The sequence below is a fragment of the Petaurus breviceps genome, unplaced genomic scaffold (assembly GCF_028583685.1).
Source record: "Petaurus breviceps papuanus isolate PSGF00001 unplaced genomic scaffold, PetGlider_PUasm1.0 454, whole genome shotgun sequence".
NCBI lineage: Eukaryota > Metazoa > Chordata > Mammalia > Diprotodontia > Petauridae > Petaurus > Petaurus breviceps.
Genome location: NW_027186342.1, coordinates 196695 through 224408, shown reverse-complemented (window position 1 = coordinate 224408; position 27714 = coordinate 196695). Strand labels below are relative to the sequence as shown.

At 44.3% G+C, this 27714-nt stretch overlaps 1 protein-coding gene across 1 annotated transcript; it reads right to left on the bottom strand.

Annotated features, from left to right (window-relative positions):
* Positions 1-4303: 4303 nt before the first annotated feature.
* Positions 4304-27249, bottom strand: KRT7 (keratin 7). The gene is made up of 9 exons (XM_069101142.1): positions 26727-27249; positions 24162-24373; positions 21636-21696; positions 19419-19514; positions 16033-16197; positions 14831-14956; positions 12334-12554; positions 8689-8723; positions 4304-4763 (listed from the first exon to the last, which is right to left on the bottom strand). Exons 1-9 carry the CDS (start codon positions 27099-27101, stop codon positions 4603-4605), a joined length of 1452 nt encoding a protein of 483 aa, XP_068957243.1. The 5' UTR covers positions 27102-27249; the 3' UTR covers positions 4304-4602.
* Between the last annotated feature and the right edge of the window lie 465 nt (positions 27250-27714).

Sequence of the window (27714 nt, the reverse complement as noted above, 5' to 3'; positions counted from 1 at the left end):
TCTCTCTCTCTCTCTCTCTCTCTCTCTCTCTCTCTCTCTCTCTCCCTTTCCCCTGGGCTTGATTACTGAGTTTCCAATAAATTGATCTTCCTTGCACTCTGACCACCTTGCAGTTTATTCTGAGGGAGTGACTCAAGAGAGCACACCCATACACCCCATGCCCTCTCCACTCTAGCCCAACCAGGCACCCAAACATCTTTTAGCCATAACCATCCCCAAGGAAATGTTTGGGTTATCCCAGCTACTTATCAACACACATAGACTCAGATAAGACCTCCTGCCTTACCTCAGTCTGCCAGTGTGAACAGAGCCCTGCCCTGGACAATGGAGGGAGGAAGAGTGTCCTTAGGGAGCTCTTGGTATGATAAGAACACATACCCAGGACATAGGGATGCCAAATCACAGATGTCAGGACTGGCAACCAACTGATGATTCAGTGGACAAAGTGCCAGACCTGGACTGGAGTTGGGACCAGCTGTGTGACCCTGGGCAACTTACTTAACCTCTGTTTGCCTCAGTTAAAATGGGATAATAATAGCACCTACCTCACAGCAAAGATCAAATAAAGGTATAGTGCTTGGCACATAGTAGGTGCTGTAGAAAGAAAGGCCTCTTCTCCTCCCAGCCCAACCTCTTTATTTTACAGATGTTAAAAGAGAACCACAGAAGTATCACACACACATACTTGATACTGTAGTCAGGAGTGCAGACCGAGGGGTAGTAGTGGATCAGGGGTGTAGGCACCAGTGCCGAAGGACAGGGAAGGTGCCAGGAAGCATAACTTAGAGTATAAGGGGAAGAATTGAGTTCAGAAGCTGAAGAAGAAAACTGAGGAGAGAAGGGTGGGAAGAATGACCCAGGTAGGAGGAACAGCTCGTGAGCAGAGAACACACATAGAAGATTCCAAGTCAGAAAAGAAATCCCCAACTATGGGAATATTAGAGCTGGAAGGGACTTGTAGCAATCCAATCTCATCCAGCCATCCCATTTTAGAGATGGAGAAACTGAGGTCCCAGAGGTAAAGTGATGTGCCCAATCACAAGCTATGGAGTGAAAGAGTTGGGCAGTCAGATTGGGGAGAGGCAGTGTGGTAGAGGAAAAACAGTATTTCATAACATTACACTATACCTACCTGCAGTAAAGGGACCATAGCTAGAGAAGAGCATGTGGGCTCATGGCATCCAGAAAGGCGAGGGGCTGGGCCCTGCTTCCTGTGAGGGAGAAGGGCCCTGGGACCATGGGACTTTCACCAATCAACAGTGTCTTACAATCAAGGACTACGGCTCTGACCTTGGGGTTCAAAATGGTTAAAAGAAACCTGCTGGAGGTCACAGGGAATGGAGAATATGACTGGAAGAAGAACTCTAGTCCTCCGTGCCACTTCCAGCAGCTCCCTGCCATGGCCCTCCCTCTCAACCCATCTCCACTCCACTGGAATCTAGGACTCCATCCCTGGCTTCCCAAAGCAAGAACAGAGCAACCTCTTGCCTTCACTAGCCAGGAAAGAGGCCGCCACATTACCTACTGTAGTCTCTTCCTTCTCCTCCTCATCATAACTAATATTTATTCATATAATGCTACCTTTGTGCCAGGCATAGTGCTAAGTGCTTTGTAATTATTATCCCATTTGGTCCTCACAATAACCCTGGGAGGCAGGTACTGTTATTACCCCTGTTTTACAGGACAGGAAACTGAGGCAGACAGGATAAGTGACTTGCCTAAGGTCACACAGCTAGTAAATGTCTGGGGCTGGATTTGAACTCAGGAAGAGGCAGCTTCCCAACTCCAGGCCTGGCACTCTTATCCATTATGCCTCCTAGCTGCCTATTATTGATAATTACTACTAAAGTGACCTGATTTCTGCCACAAAGAGGTTGTCAATAGGCAGTCAATAAAAATTAAGTACTTATGTTGAGGATACAAAGAAAGGCCAAAGCAAGTCTCTGTTCTTAACTCTTACACAGTCCACAGGCTAACGGGGAGACAATATGCAAACTATGTATAAATAAGACATATACAGGCTAATTGGAAATAATCAACAAAAGGAAAGGACTACAATTAAGAGAGATTTGGAAAGGCTTCTTATAGAACGTGGGACTTTAGCTGGACTTGAAGAAAGCCAGGAGATGAGAAGGGAGAGTAATCTGTGCTTGGGGGACAGTCAGTGAAAATGCCCCAATTTGGGAAATGAAGTATATTGCATGAAGAAGAGGAAAGAGGCCAAAGTCAGACCCATAACAAGTAGAGTCAGCAAGAAGCAAGCAGCAGGATAGTCCAACATGCAGAAATCTATGCGTGGAGGTGTCCAAGGGCATAGAACTGGCCAAGGGTGGGGTATGGAATCTCAATGAGGATGTTACCCTCAGGGTATCAATGATTTTTTCACCATAGGTGCTGGCACCAATAAACTCAGGATTCTCTCTGTGCACTCTGTGAAAGCTGATGTTTGTGTATGGGTGGAAATCTCAGCAATGCCCCCCAAGAATGCAAACCTGCTTAATGTTAACAGTGTGGGAGGGTTTGGGCAAAATGAGAAGCTTCCCATAAGTTCTCCTGCCGTAATGGACTGAACTGATCAAACATCAGCCTGAAAGGGAACCATCCCAACAATGCAAGTAAATATGTCAGGCTGATTTATGGTTAGGATTGGGGCACATTGGCTGGGTTTGCTCCACATTTATCCAGACTTTAAGCATGTGGTAACTCTCCTAAAACCTTCCACCTTCATGGAGGTTTATTCTAACCAAAGTGGGGTCTCTAGAGAGTATCATTACCTCATTTTCTATGTCCAGCAAATCCACAGAGGTCTGAACCCTCCCTCCTGCCCAATAAACTGTCACTCCAATTTATGGTCAAATGGAAGTCATTTCACCTCTGCTCACGTACAATGAGAGATATTCCACAATTTCATTGAAGCAGTCCCTTCTGGATGAAGACAACCATCATTTTTAAAGAAGTTTCCCCTCACATTGAGCTTACGCATTGCTCCTGGGTTCTGTCCCCTGGAATTAGGCTGCCTAGCTCTCCTTCTACTTGACAAACCTTCAAATACCCCCAAAACAATTATTGCCACTTTCTTCCAAGGCTCTTCTCCAAACTAAACACCCCAAACTCTTTCACGTTACTCTTTTAAGGCATGAACTAGAGCACAGAGCTCTCTACTTTAAGAGAGTTTTGAGAGCTTTGAGTCAAATCTGATACTGATGATAAAGTCACCATCTTCCCTAACATCTCTGTAGTATTTGACACTATTCTTCTCTCTCCAGAATCCTCATTCCCTTGGCTTCTCACTTTCCTGGTTCTCTTCCTGCCTCTATTTCTCTTTCTCCTTCATTCATCTGCTCTTCCTTTTCTGAATCCCTTAACATAATTGCTTCCCCAGGTTTGATTTTCAGCTATATATGTAAATGACTACAGTCCTCCAATTGATCTGGGATCTCATCCACAGAGGATGCCCTTCAATGACGCAAGTGCCTATGGGTGATTCACGTGTGAATGAGTCATAGACATATCTTCTGAGATAATGTTTGTAAAACACTAAGCACATGCTTGTTCCCTCTCCCCCCACATCTCTGCCAAGCTATAGACTTGGATTTTCAACTGCCTACTGGACATCTTCATAGATTCCAATTTTGGAATTGGAATGAACTTGAGAGGTTTCATCTACAATCTCCCTGACAGGTGATTTCTCCACTTACATACCTTTAGTGGTGGAAAACTCACTATCTCTTGCGGTGGCCTATTGCTTTGCAAGCCGTTTTAAACATTTAAAAGTCTCCCCTCTACTGAGCTGAAATATGTCTCCATGTATCTATCTAGCACCTCAAACTTAACATGCCTACAGTTGAATTTATTATTTATTTCTCAAAACCTAATCTCCCTCCTGATTTCCCGCTGGCACCACCATTCAAGCTACCTCTGACTCCTTGGCGATCCTATCCTACACCAGGCCACAAGCTCTAAGAGAGCAAGGAGTGTTTTTGTTTACTTATCTTTGTATCTCCCCTAGCAATTAACTCAGTGTTCTTCACACAGGCAGCATTTAGTAACCATTTAATGGATTCCAGTGTGGGGGATTGGGACCTGAGTGCTCAGGATGGAGGCTGAGATTAGGAGATGGAGGATTGGGGAATGTGTATGAGCCACAAGCCTTCAAAGGTTGGATTTTTCTCCATATTACCCAGACTTCTTGCTTCTTCTGAAAACATCAATATTGATGCCACCATCACTTATCAATCATCCCAGCCCTAGACCCCTGACATCTTGTCCTAAGATCAGAGTAAAAGGACATGGACACAAGCTCTCCTGAGCAGAACAATTTTATTAAAAGTTTTTTTCAAATACTCCCTTTAGGCCCCAAGATACACTAATCTCCACGTTCTCACCTGCTATATAGTGGTGAAGGGAAATGGAGGGGGGAGGGAGGGTAATGGAGCAAGGGAAAAAACCCATCTACAGATCCAGCTTCTCCATATCTCTTTCTTCACTGTAGCTCCAGAGAGAGGAGGCAGATCGAAGGGTGAACTAGGGGACAAGGAAAATATCTCTCTCTCTCTTCTTCCTTGCCATCACTCCTTCCTCAAGCCTCAGTGGATCCTTAACTCAGTTCCGCATGTTCCTCCGGTTGGAAGATGTGGTTCTGATAGAATAAGTCTTCAAGGTCCCAGATCCAGGTCCACCGAATAAACTAAGGGCATTGCTGCCCATTGTTCCACCAAAGCTCACCCCACTGCTTAAATTTCCGCCAACTGAATTCACCACAGCTAAAGAGGAAAGAGAAGAGAGATCAATATGTCCCCACCTATGACCTGTTTATTTAGATATTTCCAGTACTTCCAGGCAACTCCCTAATACTAACACCAGGTCAAAATACCATGTGTTGGATTATCTGTGGATTTCTTTTATACAAGGTCATCCTCATTATATCTAATCATTAGGAGTGGTTCTATTAGATACGAGCTAAAACTGGGTGCCTGGTTAGTGTAAGAACTAAAAGATGGGAACTGAGGGAGTGGGAAGTTATTTGGGAGTCCTCTTGAGACAAGAGGCACTTATTGACCTGACTGGGGAGACGTGGAGGGGGGAAGAGGGGGGTTCCTTCCATTTTTGTACTTTTACAGGAAAAGAGAAAGAACAACCTTGCCTGTTTCCTTCCTGTATGGGAAAGGTAAAAGTGTGGTTTCTCAGAGACTGTCTGCTAAAGTAAGTCCTTAGGTCTTAGGCCTAAGTTTTCATTTTTTTTATTAGAAATTATGTGACTTTGAAACTTTAGAAATCTTTCTGTATTCTATTCTAGTCAGTAGCTCTATTCCAGTCAGTCCTCACCCAGCTTACCATGAAAGAGTTAAATTTCTATAAAACTGCAAGAATTGCTGAACAAGACTACTGATAAGGGAGAACAGGCAGTAATCTTGGAAAAGAAGCTCAGTCCCTGGTTCCCAGACAAAAACTCATAGATAATACTAAAAATAATGAAGAATGGAAGGAGCTGGCAGCAGCAGGTGGATTTGACCAATCAAGGTACAGACAGTAGCCTTGGGACCCTCAAGTCCAGATAAGAATGTATCAAGGGTAGACTGAAGTGGGGAGGGGGGGGGCCAGTATTCTGAGGTTGTAATACACTGAGGGAATGGACCTAATGTATTATGTAACAAGATTAGAGCCTCATTAGTAATAATTATGTTAATATCCATAAGCCTTGCTTATTTAACCCAGCTTTAGCTTCTGTATGGCAGCCAGCCTCCTCTCTCTCGGTGCTGTCCCAGAGACTGGACTGCCCACTTCTCGCGAGATTCTAATAACTCTTTCTACCTTCACTTTAAGAGGTCTCCAAGTAGTCAGTTTGGGTTAGGGTCTCCATATCCCACACACTTCCTGTCTCAGAACTGTCTATTTCTTGAATCCAACTTAATCTGCCAATTCATCCTAGAACGTCAGGACTGATGAAAAGCTCAGATTAGCAAGAAGTTGTAGCTATGCAATGGAGTGCTGTACTGGACTTTAAGGGATCCCACATGAGCTGTCAGTCAAGATTTGGAACTACCCAAAGAATTTCATTCTATGGCCTTCTAAAAGTCCTGAATGACACATTAATATAAAGAGACAAATATAGATTCCCCAATGGATAAATGGTCAAAGGATAGAAACAGGAAGTTTTCAGAAGAAATCAAAGCTATCAAGAGTCACATGAAAAAAATGTCCTACATCACTATTGAATAGAGAAACAGACATTAAAACAGCTCTGAGTTCTACTACCTCGCACCTATCAGGCCAACATGACAGAAAAGCAAAATGACAAATGCTGGAGGGGATGGGAAAAATAGGGACATCAATGCACTACTTGGGGGAGTTGTGAACTTGTCCAACCATTCTGGAAAACAATTTGTAACTCTGCCCAAAGGGCTATAAAACTATATGCATACTTTTTGACCCAGTAATACTACTACTAGATCTATATTCCAAAAAGATCAAAAAGGGGGAAAGGACCTATATGTGGAAAAATATTTATAGAATTCGATTCTAACTGGTACAAGATGCCAGCATATGTCTTTAAGAATTATGAAATATATTTAGTGTGCTCAAATTAAAGTTCTACCAAATCGTGCTATAAATGGTAAAGAATTAGAAATTGAGGAGATGTCCATCATTTGGAAAATGACTGAACAAGTTGTGAAATATGATTGTGGTGGAATACTATTGTTTTCTAAGAAATAGCAAGCAAAATGGTTTCAGAAAAATCTAGGAAGTCTTATATGAACTGATGCAAAGTGAATTGAGTAGAACCAGAAGAACATTGTATATATTGTGGTTTCCTTGCCAAGATCTAACAAGGTAGAAATTAAAGCAGGAATTAAAAATTCTAAAACCATACCTGACCATCCCCCTCAAAAAGACCCACAATGTATCTTAATCACACACTATTAAATATGCCGGGGATCATAAGACCCGAGATGAAGAGTCAACATGTGGCATTTTGAATGTGTGCATATTATGATACCAAGAATGCCATGGGCTTAGCATCACAGCTCTGGCGTTTAGGGGAGAGCCATAATCATGTACTGATCTGTGCTTTAGCATCCCAGAAGGCAGAGTGAAAGACATGGAAAAGTAATCACTTCATTCCTAGGCTGAGAGATTCCTTGAGGAAGCTGCTCACTTTGAATTGACATAGAAGTCTGCAGTGGTACATATGATGATCAGGTTCAGAACTCCAGTGAAGGGACAGACTTTCTGCTAAGATACCTGGTGTGGTGGGAACGCACAAGAAAACAAATGGATGGAAAGCTGTCCTTTGTCAAGCAGTTGAAAGGCTGGGCAGTTTGCCAATCTACAAGATAATCCTAGAGAGAGGTTTTTGTTGTTCAGCTGTGTCAGCCATGACAAACTCTTCACGTCCCCATTCGGGGTTCTCTTGGCAAAGATACTGGAATGGTTTGCCATTTCCTTCTCCAGATCATTTTACAATTGAGGAACTGAGGCAAACAGAATTAAGTGACTTGTCTAGGATAACATAGGTGTTAAGTATCTGAAGCAGATTCGAACTCAGGAAGATGAGTCTTCTTGATTTCAGGGCCTGCACTTTAGGGTGTCACTGCTAGAGACCTGCAAAGATACTACCTATTGCCCATTGGAGGTTTGGTAGGGCTCCTTGGTGACTAACAGAAAAAGACTGATATAGAATAGGCCAAGGAAGTTCCAAGAAGAAAAGCTAGTCCAATTGCATATAAATTATTGGAAGTAGATGCCAAGATGGTTCAGATGAAGAGGAAACCTCATCTTGGTACCTGCTGGAGTGTCAAGGAAGACAATCAAATGAGACCCAGCCTCAGTGAGACCTCTGAATAAAAAAGGTAAGGCAGGAGGATAAGGCTGACATTGGAAATCATTGCACTGCTTAAGTTTTCCTGTTCTGTTCCAGATATGGAAGAGAAACCATCTAGAGGGCTTGGAGACAGCAACTGACAGCCTAGGCTATACACAAGCTCAGGACTACAGTTACACAAAGGCATGGCACCATCAGTAGGTCATGGAAGAAGTAGCAGGACCATTTGGCCCTGCAAGGAAAAGTCACAGTCACAGATCTAGAATGAGAAAAAAACCAACAATGTTTTCTTGGGATGCACAGCGTATGAAAGATAAAACAATTACCCAGATAGACAGATAATGGTCCTTAGTGGAAAGCAAATTATGGATGTAATGATCAATAATTAACCAAGTAATTTGTACTCTATAAGCAGCCACAACTCATGCAGTGTATTATATTTGACCTATGTATTGATTAGACAGTATACATCTTGCTCTATGTGCTAATTGCACAAATTATGTTTTTGCATGGGGCCTATGTATTTGGTTACTACATGCATCCCTGATAGGCCTAGAGTGGGGAAGGGATTTGCGCAAGGTCATGAACTAAAATTTGAATTTCCTTTTTCTTTTTTTAACCCACCAGTTCTATCCCATGCCCTGAGAATTGGAATGTCTACTTGCTTTCTTATATCAATTGGAGATGCCAAGGAAAAGTTAGTAAAGGGTCACAGCAATTGCAGATAATTCCAGACAAAGTCCTAGGCCTAAATGGGATTATCTATATCACTGATTACATGCTCCAGTGGGAGACTCAGGAGACCTGACATAGTTGACCTTAGGCCTCTGTGATTTGAATTCCAACTCCAAAATCCAGTGACTTACAGATATTGACAGCTCCAACTCCATCTCCAGCCAACCTAAAATTAAAAATAAAAAGAATTGATTAGAACCTATATATTTCCAGGACTTAGAGATCTGTAGTATTTCTAGTCATTTTTTGTAACACTCTTCATCCTAGACTTTGATGCCCTCCCATCTGTTGCTTTTTCAGTTCCATCTCTTCTTCTACACCTTCCAAAGCTTTGGCTCCCTGCTTGATGCCCGGAGTGCACTTCCTTTTCCTTCTCTTCCCTCACGACCCATTTCAGGCAATAAAACCTTCCTCTATTCATTTGCACTCCACCCCCAAACTGAAAGTCATTTCTCCCTTGATACTTTTTTTTTAATTTCAAGCACCCTGTATTCTATATTTTGCTTTCTACACATCCTTGCTCCCAACAAGCTCTTTGAAGGCAGGAACTGTAATTTTTCATCTTTGTACCACCTCCATCTAGCACCGTGCCTGACACATAATAAGCATTTAATAATTGTTTATTGAATAAAAAAAAAACAAAAAGAAATGAAATGAATGGTCTTGTCTAGCAACCTTGCTCACCACCCTGTAGTCTTTTCCTATCTCCTCCTTTCCCATCTCTGATTCTTTTAACAAGGCTGTTTGCTAGACCTCAAACATCTCTGTCAGGCTTCTTTCCCCTGACATTCACAAACCAGCTGAATACTCCTTCCCTAACTCAATTTCCTCAGGGTCCATTCCTTCCATCTCTCACCATTCCCCATCTTCAGCTACTCATTGTGGAAGCAAGGTTGGACTTGGAGTCAGGAGGCTTGGACTTTTCTAATCCTTGTCCCCATTCTTTATTTGTTCTGTGACATCGGGCAAGCCACTTAATATCTTTGTTGTTGTTTCTGAGTCATTCCTGTTGTGTCCGACTTCATGACCCCGTTTGGGATTTTCTTGGCAAAGATACTGGAGTGGTTTGCCATTTCCTTCTCCAGCTCATTTTACGGATGAGGAAACTGAGGTTAACAGGGTTAAGTGACTTGCCCAGGGTCACACAGCTAGTGTCCGAGGCCAAATTTGAACTCAGGAAGATGAGTCTTTCTGACTCCAGGGCCTGCTTTCTATCCACTGTCCCACCCAGCTTCCCTAATATCTTTGGGTCCCCAGAAAAATGGGGATAAGGATATTTACTCTCCCCAACTACATTGTTATGAAGAAAGCATTTTGTAAATCACAGAGGAAGAACTCAATATAGGAAACATGAGCACTCAACATTATTGTTAATTGTTGTTTATAAATTATCTTTCCTGGATCTGGTTGCTTGTCCCCTCTTACCCCCATCTAATTCTAAGTTCTCATTGTGCAGAAGACCATTGGAGCCCCCTCTTTCTGGCTCTCCCCAGCCCTTATCAGGGCAGGACTCTCTTGGTACTGGGTGGGGAAGTAGAGAATGAACTGACTTTTAATAATGGTTAACTTGGTGCCTGACAGAGGGGAGAGGGAAGTGAAGGGTTCAGCCTTCAGCAAACTTGTATGATTTTTACAGATGTTATGGAGATGAAAAATTCATTCATGGCAGCTGCTTTTTTGTACTATGACTCATAGCCCATTAAAAATGAGCAGTTGGCCTTGGGGCCATGCTGGCTTTGTCTACTGGAGAGCAAACAGTTGCTAGGAGAGAGATCCTGGCTTGCCCTCCCCTATGATTCTTTGCAGCCAAGAACACTGAGAAAAGATTATGGGGATCAAGGCTATTTATCAAGAAGGATACCAAAGGACCATATTCAAGTGCTTAAAGAGGGTTTCTTGTTGTATGGGGTCCTTTCTCCTCCAAGAATAGAACATTGTGTTGAGTTAGAACAAAGGCCAGAAGCCATCAGTTCACTGTGGGAAAGCACTTTGCAACAGTTCCCTCATCTGTCAGATGTGGGTTTTGAGCTTCATGGTACCTAAAAGTCCCTTTCAGCTCAAAGGTTCTCAGAGCTCAGAGAATGTGGAGGTTGGAGCATTTTAGAAAAAAAGAAGCTAAGGGAGAGAGTTAATGAGTTAATGGACAAGACATTCTGACAGCTGCCCTTCTTTTCTCAAGAGGAAGCACCCTCTAAGTCCTGTGAGGTGGAGAGGAAGGGAAAGGAAGGTCAGCTCATTTGCTAGTCTGATTGTTCCCTCTCCCAGAGGCAGTTGGGACTTTAATTTCCTCCTCTTCTTGGGGACATTTGCATGATCTAAGCTATTCATTTGGGACTCCTGTGCCCATCCACAAAGAGGCTGCAGCAATCAGCCAAGAAACTCCCTTTCCAATCTCTACCTCCCCACAGACACACCCCATTTTACCAAAGTTGGCAAAGGTCCTATCTCCCATTTCTTACTGCTTCATCCCTACCAACCTTTCATGGGTCATATCCTCCCACACCCACAACCCACCCCATTCCCCACCCTATACCCCTAACACCTCCCCACCCTGAGATAGAAGGTAGTAGCTGTTCCCAATCCTGACTTTATCTATCTAATAAGAGTTCCTAAGATCAAAGGATTGAGACCTAAAAAGGACCTTAGGAAAGTATAGTGGGAAGAAGCTGGATCTGGGTTCAAATCCTAACTGGGCTGCTTACACCTGTAATAATCTAAGACAAGTCACTTAACCTCTCTGTGCCTGTTTCCTCATATGTAGTATAAGCTGTAAAGACTACCAGAAAGTCCAGTTTCGCTGAACCATTTTTATTTATTTCAAAGGAGGGTCTTATGGCTGAGGGTGGGAGGGGGGCATATCAGTAATTAATTGCAGTGTGAATAACAAAAATCCATAATAAAACTTTAAAAAGAAAAGAAATAAAATTGAGGGGCTGACCTTTCCTTTCCAATCCCATTCAGATGATGCCACTCCCTTGGCTTTAGATCTGATGATCTATACCCCATAATTTAGCCTTTGACTATATTCTACATTGCTGTCTAATTATGTATTTGGTCTCAGCCTTTTCTCCCCATCCAAACTCTTAGCTACTGGAGGAAAAGGGTATACAAGGAGACGGCACAGTATACTGAAAAGCATATTAAACTCAGAGCCAAAAGACCCAAGTTCAAATTAAATCCCAGCTGTACTGCTACTTTATGTGTGACCTTTTATTGGATGTCATTCACCCTCCTGGAGTCTGTTTGCCTATCTGTAAAATGGGGATGACAGTAGTTATACTACAACCTACCTTGTGGGGGGTTTTGTGAGATCCAAATGAGATCATGCATGAAAAATATAGCTTTAAATCTTAAAACTCAACATTATGCATGCAATCTACATGCATTTCGGATTTGCTTTTTTTAAAAAAAGTGCATTTGATACTCCCTGCAGCCCAGTATTGGCTTCAAACATACCAGAGTTATTTCTACCTTTTTTTTTTTTTCTCATTCTGTTCTTTCTGCCTTGTTCATTCAATAAATATTTATTGAGGGAGTCTCCCACCATCCTCTCTGTTTGCTTCTTTCCTAGCCATCTGTTAAAAATCACCCGGAGTACTTCTCTGCAATTAAAGCTTCTGAAAATGGGCTAACCTGCCTGGCACTGCCCTGAGCTTCCCCTCCCCGTCCATCACGCCTCTCTGGGATGCTTGACGCCCAACGGGGCCACTAAGTGTTTGGGGCGGCTGCCCAGGAGCCCCACCTCGCTTCCCATGCCTCGGGGCCACAATGCTCACCTGCTCTCCTCGCCCTCCAGCAGCTTCCGGTAGGTAGCGATCTCGATGTCCAGGGCCAGCTTGACATTGAGCAGATCCTGGTACTCGCGCAGCTGCCGGGCCCTTTCCTGCTTGCTTCTTTGCAGGGCTGCTTCCAGCTCCTCCTGCTTGGCCCGGGCGTCCTTGAGAGCCAGCTCTCCGCGTTCTTCGGCCTCCGCAATGGAAGCCTCCAGTTTCGCGCGCTGGAGAAGGGGGAGGGCAAGAGAGGAGAAGAGCGAAGCCTGAAGGCATTGGCTAGGAGACTTGGGGTAGTGTCTTACAGAGGATCCTGTGGTCCTTGATAGATCCGGACAGAGGCAGAGAGAAAGGAAAGAGACGGGTCCTGGAATCTCTGCGACACAGAGGGACTAAGAGAAATTGCTACAGTTCCTGCGACACGGTAACAAAGATTAAGCGGGAGAGAGGGGGAGAGAGAGAGAGAGAGAAAGAGACAGAGAGAGACAGGGAGAGAGGAGAGAGAAGAGAGACAGAGACAGAGAGGAGACAGACAGACAGACAAAAGAGACAGAGAGATAGAGACGGACAGACAGACAGAGGAGACAGAGAGACAGAGAGAGAGGGAGACAGAGAGGAGAGAGAGAGAGACAGAGAGAGACAGAGACAGAGACGGAGAGGAGAAGAGAGGAGAGGAGAAGAGAGGAGAGGAGAGGAGAGGAGAGGAGAGGAGAGGAGAGAGGGAGGAACGGAGGGAGAGAGAAAGAGACAGAGAGAAATAGAGAGATAGAGACAAAGACAGAGAGACAGAGAAAGGAAAGAGAGAGACAGAGAGAGAGAAGAGATGGAAATGAGAGAGGAGACGGAGACAGAAAGAGGAGAGACAAATGAGAGAGATACACACATACATGCAAATGTAGATGATTGATACATAGATATACATTTATATAGCACTTCAGAGTTTGCAAAGTGCTTTACAAATATTTCTCATTTTATCCTCACAGCAACCCTGGGAGGTGGGTGCTATTATTATCTACATTTTACAGATGACAAAATTGAGCCAGACAGAGATTAGGTGACTTGCCCAGGGTAACAGAGCTAGTAAGTGTCTAAGGCCAAATTTGAACTCGAGTCTTCCTGTTTCCAGAATAAAAGCTAAGGGTGTCTCCAGATACTTGGGACTCCCTCAGATCTCCCCCATGGGCTCTAATTAATTACTGAGCACCATTTGGGTACTACAATGCCCAGAGTGGCATGATATATGCTCCTCCAAACTCCAAGCTTTCAGAAGGCCCAGGTCTTTTCCTTCATTTCCTTCATCCCTTCACAACCAAATAATATGTGTCATGGTAAGAAGAAAATGCTCCTGGCCTGGGACCCAATATGTGCCCACTAAAAGTTCTAGGTTTTCTGGAAGGATCCCACAGAACAGCCCCTTGGTAAACTCAGAACCACTGCGATAGTCCAGAAATCCCTCCTAGGATACTCCCAGGTTCAAACATGGGTTGGAACAGGCCCCTTGGGGCAGCTGAGCATTGTTAAGTCTGAGTCCACAGTCAGGGAATGGAAAAAGAACTTGGGGGCCATTAGGATAAGCCTAGAGGCAGAGAGAGAGGAAAGGGACCTGTTTGTCCCCCCAGTCCCGATAGCTCATGTGGCCTCTTCTGTTCTCCCCTCCTCAGTTCCTGCTTGGAGTCTTCCTAAAAGATCAATGGGATACCCCAGTCTAACACTCTGCTGGCCCAGAGTGAACAAGCAACTCTAACCAGCAGTACAACCAGGACAGAGAGTCCTGGACTTTGTCCTCGGATCAAGAAAATGTGAAGAGTGTAAAAAATGTAAATAATGATTTTAAAAGATCGTGCACTTTAGAAATGCCTTGCATCCACATGTTGGCTTCAGAGGCACCCTTTCCACCACATGGAAACACCTGCATTGAGCACACTTCAGTTAACAAGAATAATTAGTTCAAACAAGAAACTACCAGGTGGAAAGGATCGTTACCAATACCCATCTTGGAGCCACTTTAGTAATTAGTTATCTCTAGGCTGAATCCACCAAATGACCTCTTGTATTATTTTCCCATCATGAATCACAATGATTTGTGCTGCTGGCTCTCAGCTTCAGAATTACTAGGTATGGCTCTGTGGAACAGCTGCCCATTGTGTCTCTCCAGTTGGGGTTCTTTTTCCCTCAGGGTCTCATCCTTCAGAATGGAAGCTGACCTCCAGAGAAGAAGCAGTCCCTTCTGTGTATCTTACAGCAATTCCAGATGGAAATAAGTCTGAGTGAGGTAGGGTTATGAGTACCCTCCTCCTTCATACCCCTCTCACCCATATACACACATAGACATACAAGTATATACAGAAGCCAGCGAAGAAGAAGCATTGGGAGTGGGTAGGGCTTCAGCAGGGGTATTGTTTTCATAAATGAGTCCCACAATGCCAACTTTCATTCTTCTAGGAATCAAAATATTGGGCATTTGGGGCTTCTTAGTCATGGTAGAGGAGGGGTCCCACACTACCTGGTTCTTGACATTGTCGATCTCAGCCTGCATCCTCTGGATGGCTCTATTCATCTCAGAGATCTCATTCCGTGTGCTTCGAAGGTCATCACCATGTTTCCCAGCCTGCGCCTGGAGGGTCTCAAACTAGAAAGAAGAAATGAGAAAATGACAGGAGATGATTAATGAGAATGCCAAGGAGGTGGCCCTCAGCTTTTCCTGCTCAGCCCCCAGGTGTGTCCCTCCCACAAGCCCCCAACAATCCCCCTTTCACCATGAAGCCTTTGTCTGGAATGGCCTTGCTTCCTATCAATGAACTCCTACCCGATGCCTTGAAGCTCAAGGCAAACCTAGCTCTTCTGTGAAGTCTTCCCTAAGCTCCCTTTCAGTAATGCTCTCTTTGACTTCACATGACACTTCATTTTGTAATAATAATAATAATAGCTAACATTCTCTGTAGCATCTACTTATCTGCCAGGCACTGTGCTAAGCTCTTTACAAATATCATCTCATCTAATTCTCACAACAACCCTGGGAAATAGGTATTACTCTCCCCATTTTACAGTTGAGGAAACTGAGGCAAAGGTTAAAGACTCACCTAGGATAGGGCCTGGATCTGTGATTTCATTGCTACAGGAAACTCCTTACTAAGGGAACTCCCCCTTCCAATGTGAGATGGCACCATCTCTGCAAATTATAGTCTTGGTTTCATAGAATGCTGAGAGACCAGTGACTTATCCAGGGTCACACAGCCAGGGTCAGAAGAAGGACTTGAATTCAGGTCTTCTTGACTCCAAAGTGGGCACTCTATCCCCCAACCCACAATGTCTCTCTGCGGCACTTGGAGTATAATGTTCTGTATTACAGGTATCTGTCTCTGCATCTTCCTCCACTAGGCGGTCCTTTTTAGATTCCCTCTTTCCATACCTTTTCATGACATGAAGTTGGTCCTTGTTCCTTGAAGGCTATACCCATTATATTTCTAATAAGGATCCTTGCTGAGTGCCCAAGAAGAGGAAATGATATCCTACTGTGGCACTGTGGACTGAGGATTCCTGTTTGGAGCTGAATGCTATCTGAGGAAGACTATAAGTCTCTTCAGTCTTGAAGAATAGGTCTTTGTCTGTCTGGACTGAACAAGGTAGGTCGGAGGAATTACTAGAATGACCCCTGCAGGTCCTTACTGGGTGGAGGATTTGAACCCATCCCAAAGCCCCATTCACCTTAGTCTGGTACCAGGATTCAGCTTCAGCCCGGCTGCGGTTGGCGATGTCCTCATACTGAGCTTTGACCTCAGAAATGATGCTATCCAGGTCCAGGTTACGACTATTGTCCATGGAGAGGACCACTGAAGTGTCTGAGATCTGGGTCTGCAGCTCCTTCAGCTCCTGTAGAAAGTCGGATAGTTATGGTCAGGGACCAGCAGGCAGGCGGGGCCTTTCCTCCCTCCAGATTCCATAGGCTCACCACACATCAGCCAAGCTTAAAAAGGAAGAAGCAAGAGGAATGCAGCAAAAATAAAGGCAACCAGGGAGAGAGAGACAAAGATACCCAAGGAGATACTGAGAGAGAAGTGAAGAAAGAGGGGACAGATACCAAGAGAAATACAGAAAGAAAGAGGGTCATAATAGGAATACTGCGCATTTGTATAACACTTTAAAATTTCCAAAGTGTTGTTTTCTTTGAGGTTCATAGTAAGCCTACACAGCAGGGACACATTTCATAGATGAGGAGACTGAGGCCCAGAAATACTAAGCAACCTGTCTAGACAGGGATAAGATTTGAGCTCAGGGCTTCCTGACCCCAAGTCTAGCACAACACCAAGGCAGATATTGCAAGAGACAAACTTAAAGAGAGACTGAGAAAGATATGAGATAGAGATACCTAAAGATAAGGGAAACTTGGAAGCCAAAAGTGATGGGAGAGAGACATAGATACAGACACATCGCTACAGAGAATCTCATCAACATATTGTTGAATTAGCGTCTGCTTGTATTTCTGCTGTAAGAAAGAGTCATTTGTTAGACTATTTTTGGATTAAGGATACACACGCACGCGCGCGTGTGTTTGTGTGTGTGTGTGTGTGTGTGTGTGTGTGTGTAAAATGGTGGCTAGGGTGGGGGGGCAATACCAATACTAAAGGCAAGACCAATCTGCAAATTCATATCATTGAAATTCAGACATAGCAAGAGAGAGTTTGGAAAATAGAGACCAAAACTGACATGTAGCATGGCCAATGGTAGCATCCACAGAACTACAATTGACCCCATGAGCCAAGTGAACATTATGAGCCCAGTTCTCCACACCTCCACCAAAACACTCAAAGGACAGTTAGGTTGGTACAATGAGATTGCCAATGCCTCTACAGGGAAAAAGAATGAGTAAAGAAGAGCGGAGGAAGAGTGTGAGGACAGATAGGAGGGGCTGAGTGTGTGATTGGCTGGATGTAGAAAAGAATGAGCAAAAGTAATGAGAGGAGAAAGGAATTTGAACCAGTCTATCCAGGATATGCTAGAGCCCCATTATCCTCAGACATCCATGACATTGTTGTTCAATGAACAAATGTCAAGCCTTCAGCCACACAAACCCATTCCATGTTTACCACACCCCTGTTTCATCCTAAACTGGCTTTGAGCCTCCATACGTATACAGAACCTGGAATAGTCTCCCCATCTTCTTCTCAACACAGATCTATTCCTCTCCTACTTGCAAATCTGATTCCACTTTCTCTTCCCATACATACACACCTTCCTGTAGAAAGTCACCTTCCCTAACTGACCCTACCTGCTTTCCCTTATTCCTTCCTATGTTCAATATTAATATGATATATAAAGTAATGAAATAATATAAGTGTAACAGCTTTAGAAATGATGACCCCACATGAGGTCCAATTAAGGCAATAAGGGCCCTACTTGGCAACCACCCAAGTTTTCACCTCTCTCTACCTATTACTGGCTTATTTCCTTATCAATTCTCCTGAGATCTGGAGAGGTATTTAAGAGAGGTACCTGAGTTATTTAAGGAGTATGTTCTGTGATTTAATCATAAGCTAATAGAAATGCACAATCACTCTCAATTATTACTGAGCCCCAATTATTTATAAGTAAACCAGAGAAACCACTTTCCACGTAAGCTTTCTCTCCTTTCTCTGAGTGTCTCTCTCAACACCCTCCCCCAAACTCATGAGCTTAAATTAACATCAGTGTTCCTAGCTGTACAATAGCAGAATAACAATATAGACATATGCAAAGATTTCAAACATTTAGCAACTGTGAAAGGGATCACAGAATCACCTCTGACCATCAACTGCAGCTATCACTAAAGCCATTAGCACCAGCATTCAAAAATCTCTGGGATCAATGTCAAACTCTCAAGAATTTTCTTCAAGGGGCGGCCAAGTGGCTCAGCGAGTAAGAGCACCGGCTCCAGTGTCAGGATGACCTGGGGATCAAATCGGGGCTCAGATACTTAGCACTACACCCAGAAATAACTGGCCATGTAACCTTGAGCAAGTTACTTAACCCCAATTGCTTAGGGGCGGCCAGGTGGCTCAGTGAGTAAGAGCACTGGCTCCAGTGTAGTGATGACTTGGGGATCAAATCTGGGCTCAGATACTTAGCACCACTCCCAGAGATAACTGGCCATGTAACCTTGAGCAAATTACTTAACCCCGATTGCTTTAAAAAAAAAAATTTTTTTTTCTTCAGGTTATCTTTTCCACAAGATGAGTTCAACTTAGTTCTCACAAAATGCCTTTTCAGTTTTTCTCAAAGAACACAGATAAGTCCCGCAGACTCTCAGAAAAGTTCTCTTAATCCTTTCTCTACACACTTCAAAGTCTTAGCTGTGACTGTGAATCACTCCAGAACTACAGTTAAAACTATAAGTCCCCCAGAATTAATTCCTTCTTAAAGATATAGCACAGTATTCATAGTCTCTGTGAGAAGAGCTACTGGAGATGGTGTCACATAGGATTAAGAGTTTAGAGATTGTCTAGTCTTTTCACTGTACAGAAGAGAGAGCTGAAATTAACAGTTAAATTACTTGCCCATTGGGGCAGCTTGGTGGCACAGTGAATAGACCACCGGCTCTGGAATCGGGATGGACCTGAGTTCAAATACAACCTCAGACACTTGACACATTTACTAGCTGTATGACCTTGGGCAAGTCATTTAACCACAATTGCTTTGCCTTCTCCCTTCCAAAAAATTAAATAAATAAATTACTTGCCCATTGTCAAAAAGAACCAGGATTTAAACCTGTTTTTTTCTGACTCCAAACTGGTAATTCTCTATACTATTCTATGCTATATATGTGTATGTATGTATATGTATGCATATGCTATATGTGTATATCCATGTTTATATAAACATATGTGTATATACATACATATGTATACATCAAATGGTATAAAGTATAATAGTATAAAGAATTACCAGTTTGTGTGTATATGCATACATACATGCACACATGCTGACACACACACATCAAAACCCACCCCTCCAAAACGCATCTGGTTAGGTATCATCCTGCCCAGAGGCAGGGGGCTGGATAAGATGACCTCCCAGTCTTCAGTTCCTAAGACTCTCACACTGCCAGAAGTTCTTACCATTTCATGAAGCGCTCTCAGGAAGTTGATCTCATCAGTCAAGCCATCCACTTTGGCCTCAAGCTCTACCTTGTTCATATAGGCACTGTCTACATCCTGGATTGTCAGAGAAAGGAAGATACTATAAGTCCACAAGACTAGGAAAAACCACATTGAACCATTCACACCCAAATGACCTTCAATAAATTTAAGGTCATGGCTTACACATGTCCCTTTTCTCTCAGACAAGCTATAGTGGCCACCAGGTCCCAGTATAACCATGTGCTCCTGGTTATTCTTAATCATAGAAGTGTTAGAATGTTGGATAAGAGGACAAAGAACTGGAAAGAAGCATTGAGGTCATACAGTTAGCCTTCTTTTATAAAGGAGACTCAGAGAATTATAGTAATTTACCCAAAGTCACATAGGTAGTAATAACAGAGACAAGATTGAAACCCAGATCTTCTGAATCCAATTCTAAAACTCTTTCTATACTTTACCACACAACATACTTGATAAATTATTTTAATACTTGGTCCTGGTTGGCTATGATATCTTGAACCTCCAAGCCTGGCATTTAACCACTTCCCAAAATTCAAATTAGGATTAGACTTCCAGTTACCACCAACCAGCTTCCTGATCTTAATTAAGAAAATTTCTTTTCTTCTCTGAGTCTATTTCATTATCTGTAAAAAATGTTTTAACATAATTCTTATCTAGATGTCTCCACAGGGCTATTAGAGGATTAAATAAGGGAAATGAGGGGCAGCTAGGTGGGGCAGTGAATAGAGTGGTGGCCCTGGAGTCAGGAAGACCTGAGTTCAAATCCAGCCTCAGACACTTAACAAAAAACTAGCCATGTGACCTTGGGCAAGTCACTTAACTCCAATTGCCCTCCAAAAAGCAATAAATAAATAAATAAATAGATAGATAGATAAATTAAATAAATAAATGAGGGAAATGAAAGTACTTTCAGAAGAATGTAAAGTGCCTTACAAACACAATGGGTCTTTAATTATCATGATGTGAATTGTGTGCATTATATATGCTGTCTTCTTTGTGCAGATGAAAATTCTGACTCACTACCCTGGGTGCTGTAATTGATTTCTCCATCAGTAAAGAGGGATGTGTGTTGAGTCAACCACACTCTCTGAAGAGCACTCACTCATTTGTGAGGTATTTGGCCAAATCTAGGAGTTCAGCCCAGAGAACAAGATAACAACCTAATCCATCCAGGGCTGGAAACCATGACCCTTGAGCCATTCACACCCTGCCCTACCCCAGCAAGACTATTGATGTTGGGGGAAAACATTGTCTGTCCTAGTCATAAAGTCTTAAGGACCTTGGGGACAATCATTTTACAAAAGAGGAAGATGGTGATGATCCTACCCAAAACAATTTAGTGGCAAAGCCAGAACTAAAACCGGGGTCACCTAGGCACATAATTTACACTTCTGTAGCATCATAAGATTCATAAAGAGCGAGCCTTTCTCACAACAGCCAAATGAGGTAGTACTACAAAGCAGTCAGTAAGTCAGTCGATAAGCACTTATTAAGCACTATGTGCCAGGCTCTGTGCTAAGCTCTGAAGATACAAAGTGTGGCAAAATATAGCCCCTGCCCTCAAGGAGCTCACAGTCTAATGGGGGAGATAACTATGTAAATAGTTAAGGACAAAATAAGACACAAAAATCAGTGGGAAGGAAGGTGGCAGCATTAAGGGGGCTCAAGAAAGATTCATTTAATCCCACAAGAATATAATAAATGCCTACTATATAAAGAACACATTGATAGGGTGGCTAGGTGGCACAGTGAATAGAGCACCAGCCCTGAAGTCAGGTGGACCTGAGTTCAAATCCGGCCTCAGACACTTAACACTTACTAGCTGTGTGACCTTGGGCAAGTCACTTAACTCCAACTGCCCTCCAAAAATCAAAAATTAAAAAAAAATAAAAATAAGAACACATTGACAAGGGCCGTGGATCCAAAAAACAAAATCATTCCTGACTCCAAGGAACTTATTCTACTTACTTTGTCCCCAATTTCATTTGTAAGGAAATGGTTTCAAAGAGATTGAGTATGTCAGAGCCACCATGGTGGGAAGAGAGCTGCTCTCCCTATGTCCAGCATTCTTCCAGCTGGACTCATTGTTGCTCTATGGTTTTTCACCATAACACCAACTACATGGTCAGGACACATGCTGACATTTTCTGACCCCTGCTCCTGCCTGCCACTCACCTTCTTCAACACCACAAATTCATTCTCAGCAGCTGTGCGCTTATTGATTTCATCTTCATACCTGTAAATAGAAATAGGTGGGGTGAGAAGGTTGGAACAGCAAGGAAGCTCCTCGTTCTACCCTGCTGAGAACCCTAAAGCAAAGGCAATCTCCTGAGCCCATTCTCTGATGATCTTTCTTAGAAACCAGTCCTCCTTCCCTCTTCCACCCCCTCCAAGTCCAAGGGCCTGCCAGGTCTAATGTAATCTCCTAGGATCTAGGAGTTTCTCTGGAACTCTGCATGGGGCAAGTGGTAGTCAGAAATTGGAGTCTGTAGACACTAGGATTGACAGGGTCACAAAAGTGAATGAACTTTGCCTTACTAGGTAGAATTAGGAGTTGGGGAGGTTTTAAGAGAAAAGGAGACATTAATTTAATACAATTTCATAACCGGGTGATCTCAGGGCATCAAATGGGATTGCAGCTAATGGAATATAATAGCATCTGATAGTTGTTCAGTGATGGCAGCCACTTAGAAGGATCCTGGGGTTGAGAACCAAGAGGGACTTCAATTTATTGAGGAGGAAACTAAGGTTCGGAGAGTTAAATTAGTGACTCAAAACAACCAGATTTCCCTCTGGCCCGCCCTAGGCTTTGAAATCGGCTTCAATGGCCTGAGGGAGATGGGGGGGGGGGGACAAAGAGCTGCACAGCTGTTTCAAGGTAGTACAAACAGAAAGGATGAGTAGACCTCCTCCCTGCCCTCCAGGATCTTTCCCCACCTGCCTGCCCTTCCTCGATTTCTAAGTAGATCAAAGGGCAGAAGACATCTGGGCTTTAAGGGGGCAGGGAGGAGAAAGGGGAGTGAAAATCATCAGGTTAAAAGGACTTAGGTCCAGTGCTTAGAATACCTAGGAGCCTTCATCATTCCCTCCACTCTTCCCTTTTGCACCTGTCTCCATTCCACCTGCTCTGTGGATTAGTGATATTAAAGGGATGTTGACTTTTCTCTAGGAGGGATGGGCAGGGCACTTCCCCTAGCCAGAGGGCAGAAGGTTCATTCTCAGTTGTTATCGAAACCAGCTCCCACCTCCTACATGCTTCTGCCTGAAGTATCTAGATCCTGTCTCCAAGTTGTCCCTTTCCCCCCATATTAAGCCCACCCCCCTCTCTTCGGGTCTTTTGTCCTGAGTCTACCCCTCTAAGGGCAGATCTCATTCTCTGATGCCTGCAGCACCCACCAAAGTGTACCAGGATTGGCCCCACCCCAGCACTCAAACTGTGATTTCCCATGGAAGAGAAGGCACAGTGACTACCTCCCTGGCTGTCCTCAGTAGCCCCAGCCTTCAAGGCCTTCCACTTTCTCTGCCTTCATACCTTCAGTTTTTGTATTTCCTACTAGACTACTCCTTTCTCTCCCCTTGACAATTCTGTCCCATAGGAGTATAGGATTTAGAACTGGAGGGTCAGCTAATTCAACTTTTTCATGTTCCAAGAGACCCAGAGAGGTTATAATTTTTCCACCTCTGAACCCAAGCCCTCTGATTCCCAATCTATTGCTCCTTCTGCCTTCTGCCATATCACCCTGCCATCTCTCCAGGAGTCCTTTATTCTGCATCCCCACAGTAAATGTGATGCTGTATTTGTATTTGTCCATATTCTGTTTGGAAAGGTTTCTTCTACCTGAATCACCCCTGCTAGAATAAAGCACTCTCTCTTCTCCCACATAGAACGAATCATTGCTGGTGTGATCATGTTAGTACTGGTCAAGGAAAGGAGGACATGTGCTTTTCACTTTGATGACCAGAGACTCAGAAAGCACCCCCCCCAAAAAAAAAGGGTATACTGTAAAGGTAGGGGAAGGGAGGAAGGGATGCCTCAGGACTCGTCAATAAAGAGTCATTAACCAAGCAGTTTCAGCCTGCCACTCCTGAGGCTCCAACAAGAGGGGACAAAGCTATGTGACAGATGGAGGTTAGACTTGCCACTGGGCAATTTACCCAAGAAGATGTAGAGGGAAGCATAATCGCTACCTTTAAGCTTTTAAAAGGTATTATGGGAAAGAAGGAATGAGACTTGCCCCAGTGGGCAAAAAAGAACTAGAAACAGTGAATGGAAGGTTAGGTTTGAGGTCAGGAAAAACTCCTTACAATTAGAGCTATCAAATGATAGAGTGAGCTCTCCATTGTTAGGGAGTATTCAAGCATATGTGATGGTTGTAGAAGGTGGGATTTGGGTTTAAGTTTGAGCAGGGAATGTCTAAGGTCCTCCCGGAATTAAGATTTTGTGAAAGTCTTTCTCAACATTTTCGTGGGGTAGGAGTCAGTAATGAGAGCAGAGATTACATGATGGGGTGGGGGAAATTCCATAAGTAGACTGAGTCTTTCTGAGAGGAAAGTATGAAGATCATGGGCCTGCATTAGAGAACCATCAGCTCAGAATTCAGGAGTACAATTGTGTCAATGTCCAGTGTGGCAGGATTCCCACTCAGGGTCCAGGGCCCCCCAATTCCCCACCACCACCTGGAGCCCCTCCCGTGCTGTTACTTGTTCTTGAAGTCCTCCACCACATCCTGCATGTTCTTCAGCTCCCCCTCCAGGCGACCCCGGTCTCCCTGAAGTCCATCCAGCTGCCTCCGCAGGTTGGCAATCTGGGTTTCAAAGATGGAGGGAAGACAGCTGCTTTTGGAGGACTTCTGCTCCTGGAGGAGTCCCCACTTGGTTTCTAACATCTTGTTCTGCTGCTCCAGGAAGCGTACCTGAAATCCCAAGAAAGAGGCAAATGAGAGAGACTGAGTATGGCAGCTAGGTAATACAGTGATTAGAATGCTGGGCCTGGAGTCAGGAAGACCCAAGCTCCAATCTGGCCTTAGATACTTAGTAGCTGTGTGATCCTGGGAAAATTATTTAACTTTTGCTTTGCCTCAGTTTCCTCAACTGTAAAAATGGTGACTACTGGCAAAGGAGCCCTGTTCATTCACTGAATCACCTAGCTGACCCTATTATAATAATAGTACTAATTAGTAATAATAACAATAACATTTCTATAGCAATTGAAGGTTTAAACAGCACCTTTCTTACATGATGTACCTCATAGGGTTATTATATTTGTTTCCCCATTGTACAGATAAGAAACTAAGGATCACACTATTAATAAGCAAGGGATTTGAACCCAATTCTCTGAACTGTAAGCCCAGTGCTTTGTCCACGCCTCATGCTGGGCATTACAGAAAAATTCAGAAGGAGAATGAGGCCAGGCCATTGCCCCCCCAGTCCTACTCAAGGTGATAAATAGATAACAAACAATAAGGGCAAAGAATGCCAAGTGCCCAGTAAATGGCAGGCTTCCTAGAGAAGTTGAAATCTGATCTGGGCCCTGGGTAGAATGCAGCTGGGAAGAAAGGACACAGGTGTGGACAAAACATTCCAAGTAAGAAGGATCATTCAAACAATGAGGAAGTGTGGGGCTTAGTCAAGGGTCAGGGAATGAACACTTCTGAAGTAGAGTTCCTGCAGGGAACACCAGAGAGAAAGGTTGGAAATATGAAGGATTTCAAATGCAAAGGGGCCAGTCATTCCACAAATATTTATGAAGTGCTTGTGCTGAGGATTGAGGTAAAAGACAGTCCCTGATCTCAAAGAACTCTGAGTCTAATGGGGAGACAGCATGCAGACAAGTGTGTACAAACAAGCCACATACAGGATAAACTGGAAATGACCAACTCGGGGAGGGTAGTCCAATGAAGAGGGATTGGAAAAGGCTTTCCTGTGGAAGGTAGGATTTCAGCTGGGCCCCAAAGGATAGCCAGGGAAGCCAGGACATGGGAAATAACCCAGGGCTGTACCCCTACCCAAAGAAGCCAACCAAGACTCTGGCCCCTCCTCTTCCTCTCCTCCTGTCCCAGCTCCCTGTGGAGCCCTCCAAGTCTGGCCTGGCCTTCCTCTGCCCTTCTGATGCAGGTCACTTTGGAAAGGGGGAGAGGGGAAAAACAAGGAAAATCAATCATGGGATCAGAGCTAGAAAGGACTTCAGTGACCGTCTGAGATTTTAGAGATGAGGAACTGAGGCTCCAAAAGGAATGACTAGAACAAGGTCACGCAGCTAGCAAGTGAAGAGGCATGGTTGGGGCTCAGGTCCAGTGATTACAAAGCTTGAACTCTTTCTGCCACACCAATGTCCACAGAATAATGCTAACTCACAACCTCCTCATGGTTTGAGGAGAACAAAGCACATTCCTCACAAAAGTTCTAGGAGGTAGGGGGTATGTGCATGATTAATACCATTTTACAGAAGGAGAAACCGAAATTCAGAGTTATTGAATTATGGGTAGTCAACATGGGCAGTATCAGAGCCAAGATCCACAATTCCTGCTTCTGGGACTGGTGTTCTATGCAGAATATCCTAAAAATAGCTTGAGATTCCACAGTCCACCACCAAATCTGTGTCTGGGTTTGAGCCCTCCCAGTCACCCTCAGTCAATTATTCTAGTCAATCAAACAAGCCTGTATTAAGCACTGTACTAGCCACTGGGCATACAAAAACCAAACATGAAATTGCTTCTGCCTTCACTGAGATTACATTCTTTTTATTTTTTAAAGTAATGGGGCTAAATGACTTGCCCAGGGTCATACATTTAGTAAGTGTCTAAGGCTGGATTTGTACTGATTTCTACTGGAACTATTCATCCACCTAGCTCACTGAAATCCATCCTGTTCTCTCACAAACACACCCCAAGGGAAGAGGAACTCACCTGTTCCCAGACTGAAGGGGGAGTCAGGACATACCCACAGAGTTTTAGATACTAGATGGGATGAAGGGGTGGGGTGGGGTACAAAGGCAGGAAAGACTAGAGAAAGGGACATTTAACAGGGCCAAAAAATAAGGGTTGGTCAGATTACAATGCTCTGTGGTTACTAAGTCCCTAGAAAGAGGAAAGAGGGGTAGACTAATTCCCATGTCCACTGTTTGCTTCCCCTCCCACCCTCCACCCCTCATCCTCTCCACCCCCTCCAACTTGGGGAAAAGGATTTCTATAGCTTAGGGTGTTGGGTGGGGGGTAAAAGGGTGAGGGAGAGGGAGGCCTTGAACTCTCCACCCCACCCCTTTCTTACCTTGTCAATGAAGGAGGCAAACTTGTTGTTGAGGGTCTTGATTTGCTCCCGTTCCTCCTTGCGCACCTGCTGGATCTGGGGGTCAATCTCCAAACTGAGTGGGGCCAGCAGGTTCTGGTTAATGGTCACCTCGTGGATGCCAGCCCCTCTAGCTCCAAAGCCACCCCCTGAGGACCCTCCGTAGGCAGAGCGGAATCCCACAGACACACGGGGCCTCTCAGAACCCAAACCATAGAGGCTGCTGCTTCCAAAGCCCCCCATGTGGCTGGCTGAGCCACCCCTGGAGGCCACTGAGCTCAGCAGCCCCTGGCCTCCCCTTCGAGGGAAGGCTACAGAGCGGGAGCTGAAGGTCTGGGAGCTGAACTGGACAGACATACTGGTCGAAGATGAGGTTCTGGCTGGCAACTGGTCTGGTTTGGGCTGGGCGGGGCACAGCTGGACAAGCCTGAGTGAAATAGGAGTGGTGAACCCTTTGGAATCCCCCCCCCCAGAAGTTGGCCCCTTTTATCCGTTAGGAACGAGGCTGGGCCTGCCCCCAAGCCAGCTGGGGAGATCAGCTTACAGCAGGTAGGTGGGCGGGGTTGGCTTTCATCCACCTTTTTCAACCTGCCAGGAACCTCCCCAGAGAGACTAGGCCACTTTTGTCTGAGGAACTGGCTAGGGGTTGGGGGGTTGGTGCAATAGTCAGGTCCAGCCACACCCAATCCTGCCTGTCTATCACTACCACCTAACCCTGAGGTCCCCAAAGAGATTGACCTGGAGAGAGAGGACATTGACCCTGCCATCTGGGAAGCCCATCCAATGGATGAGACAGTACCTATATTCAGGAGACAGAGATCAAAGAAAGGGCAGCCTGATAGCTCTGAGGAGATAGGAGAAGGATTTGTGGAAATGTCTGGAGCAGAATTCGCCATAGAAGGCTTTTTGGACAAGATGGACGTAGAGCAGGATTGACAAAGGAAAACAGTTGACAAAGTGGGGGCAGTGG

What these genes read in the sequence shown, in the direction of transcription:
- KRT7 (XM_069101142.1), bottom strand. Translation starts at nt 27,101, where the DNA reads ATGTCTGTCCAGTTCAGCTCCCAGACCTTCAGCTCCCGCTCTGTAGCC. An exon ending in AATCCTGGTACCAGACTAAG is followed by an intron (nt 14,957 to 16,032) that starts GTGAATGGGGCT and finishes TCTTCTTTCTAG; the next exon opens with TTTGAGACCCTCCAGGCGCA. An exon ending in CTGGAGGGCGAGGAGAGCAG is followed by an intron (nt 8,724 to 12,333) that starts GTGAGCATTGTG and finishes TTTTAATTTTAG; the next exon opens with GTTGGCTGGAGATGGAGTTG.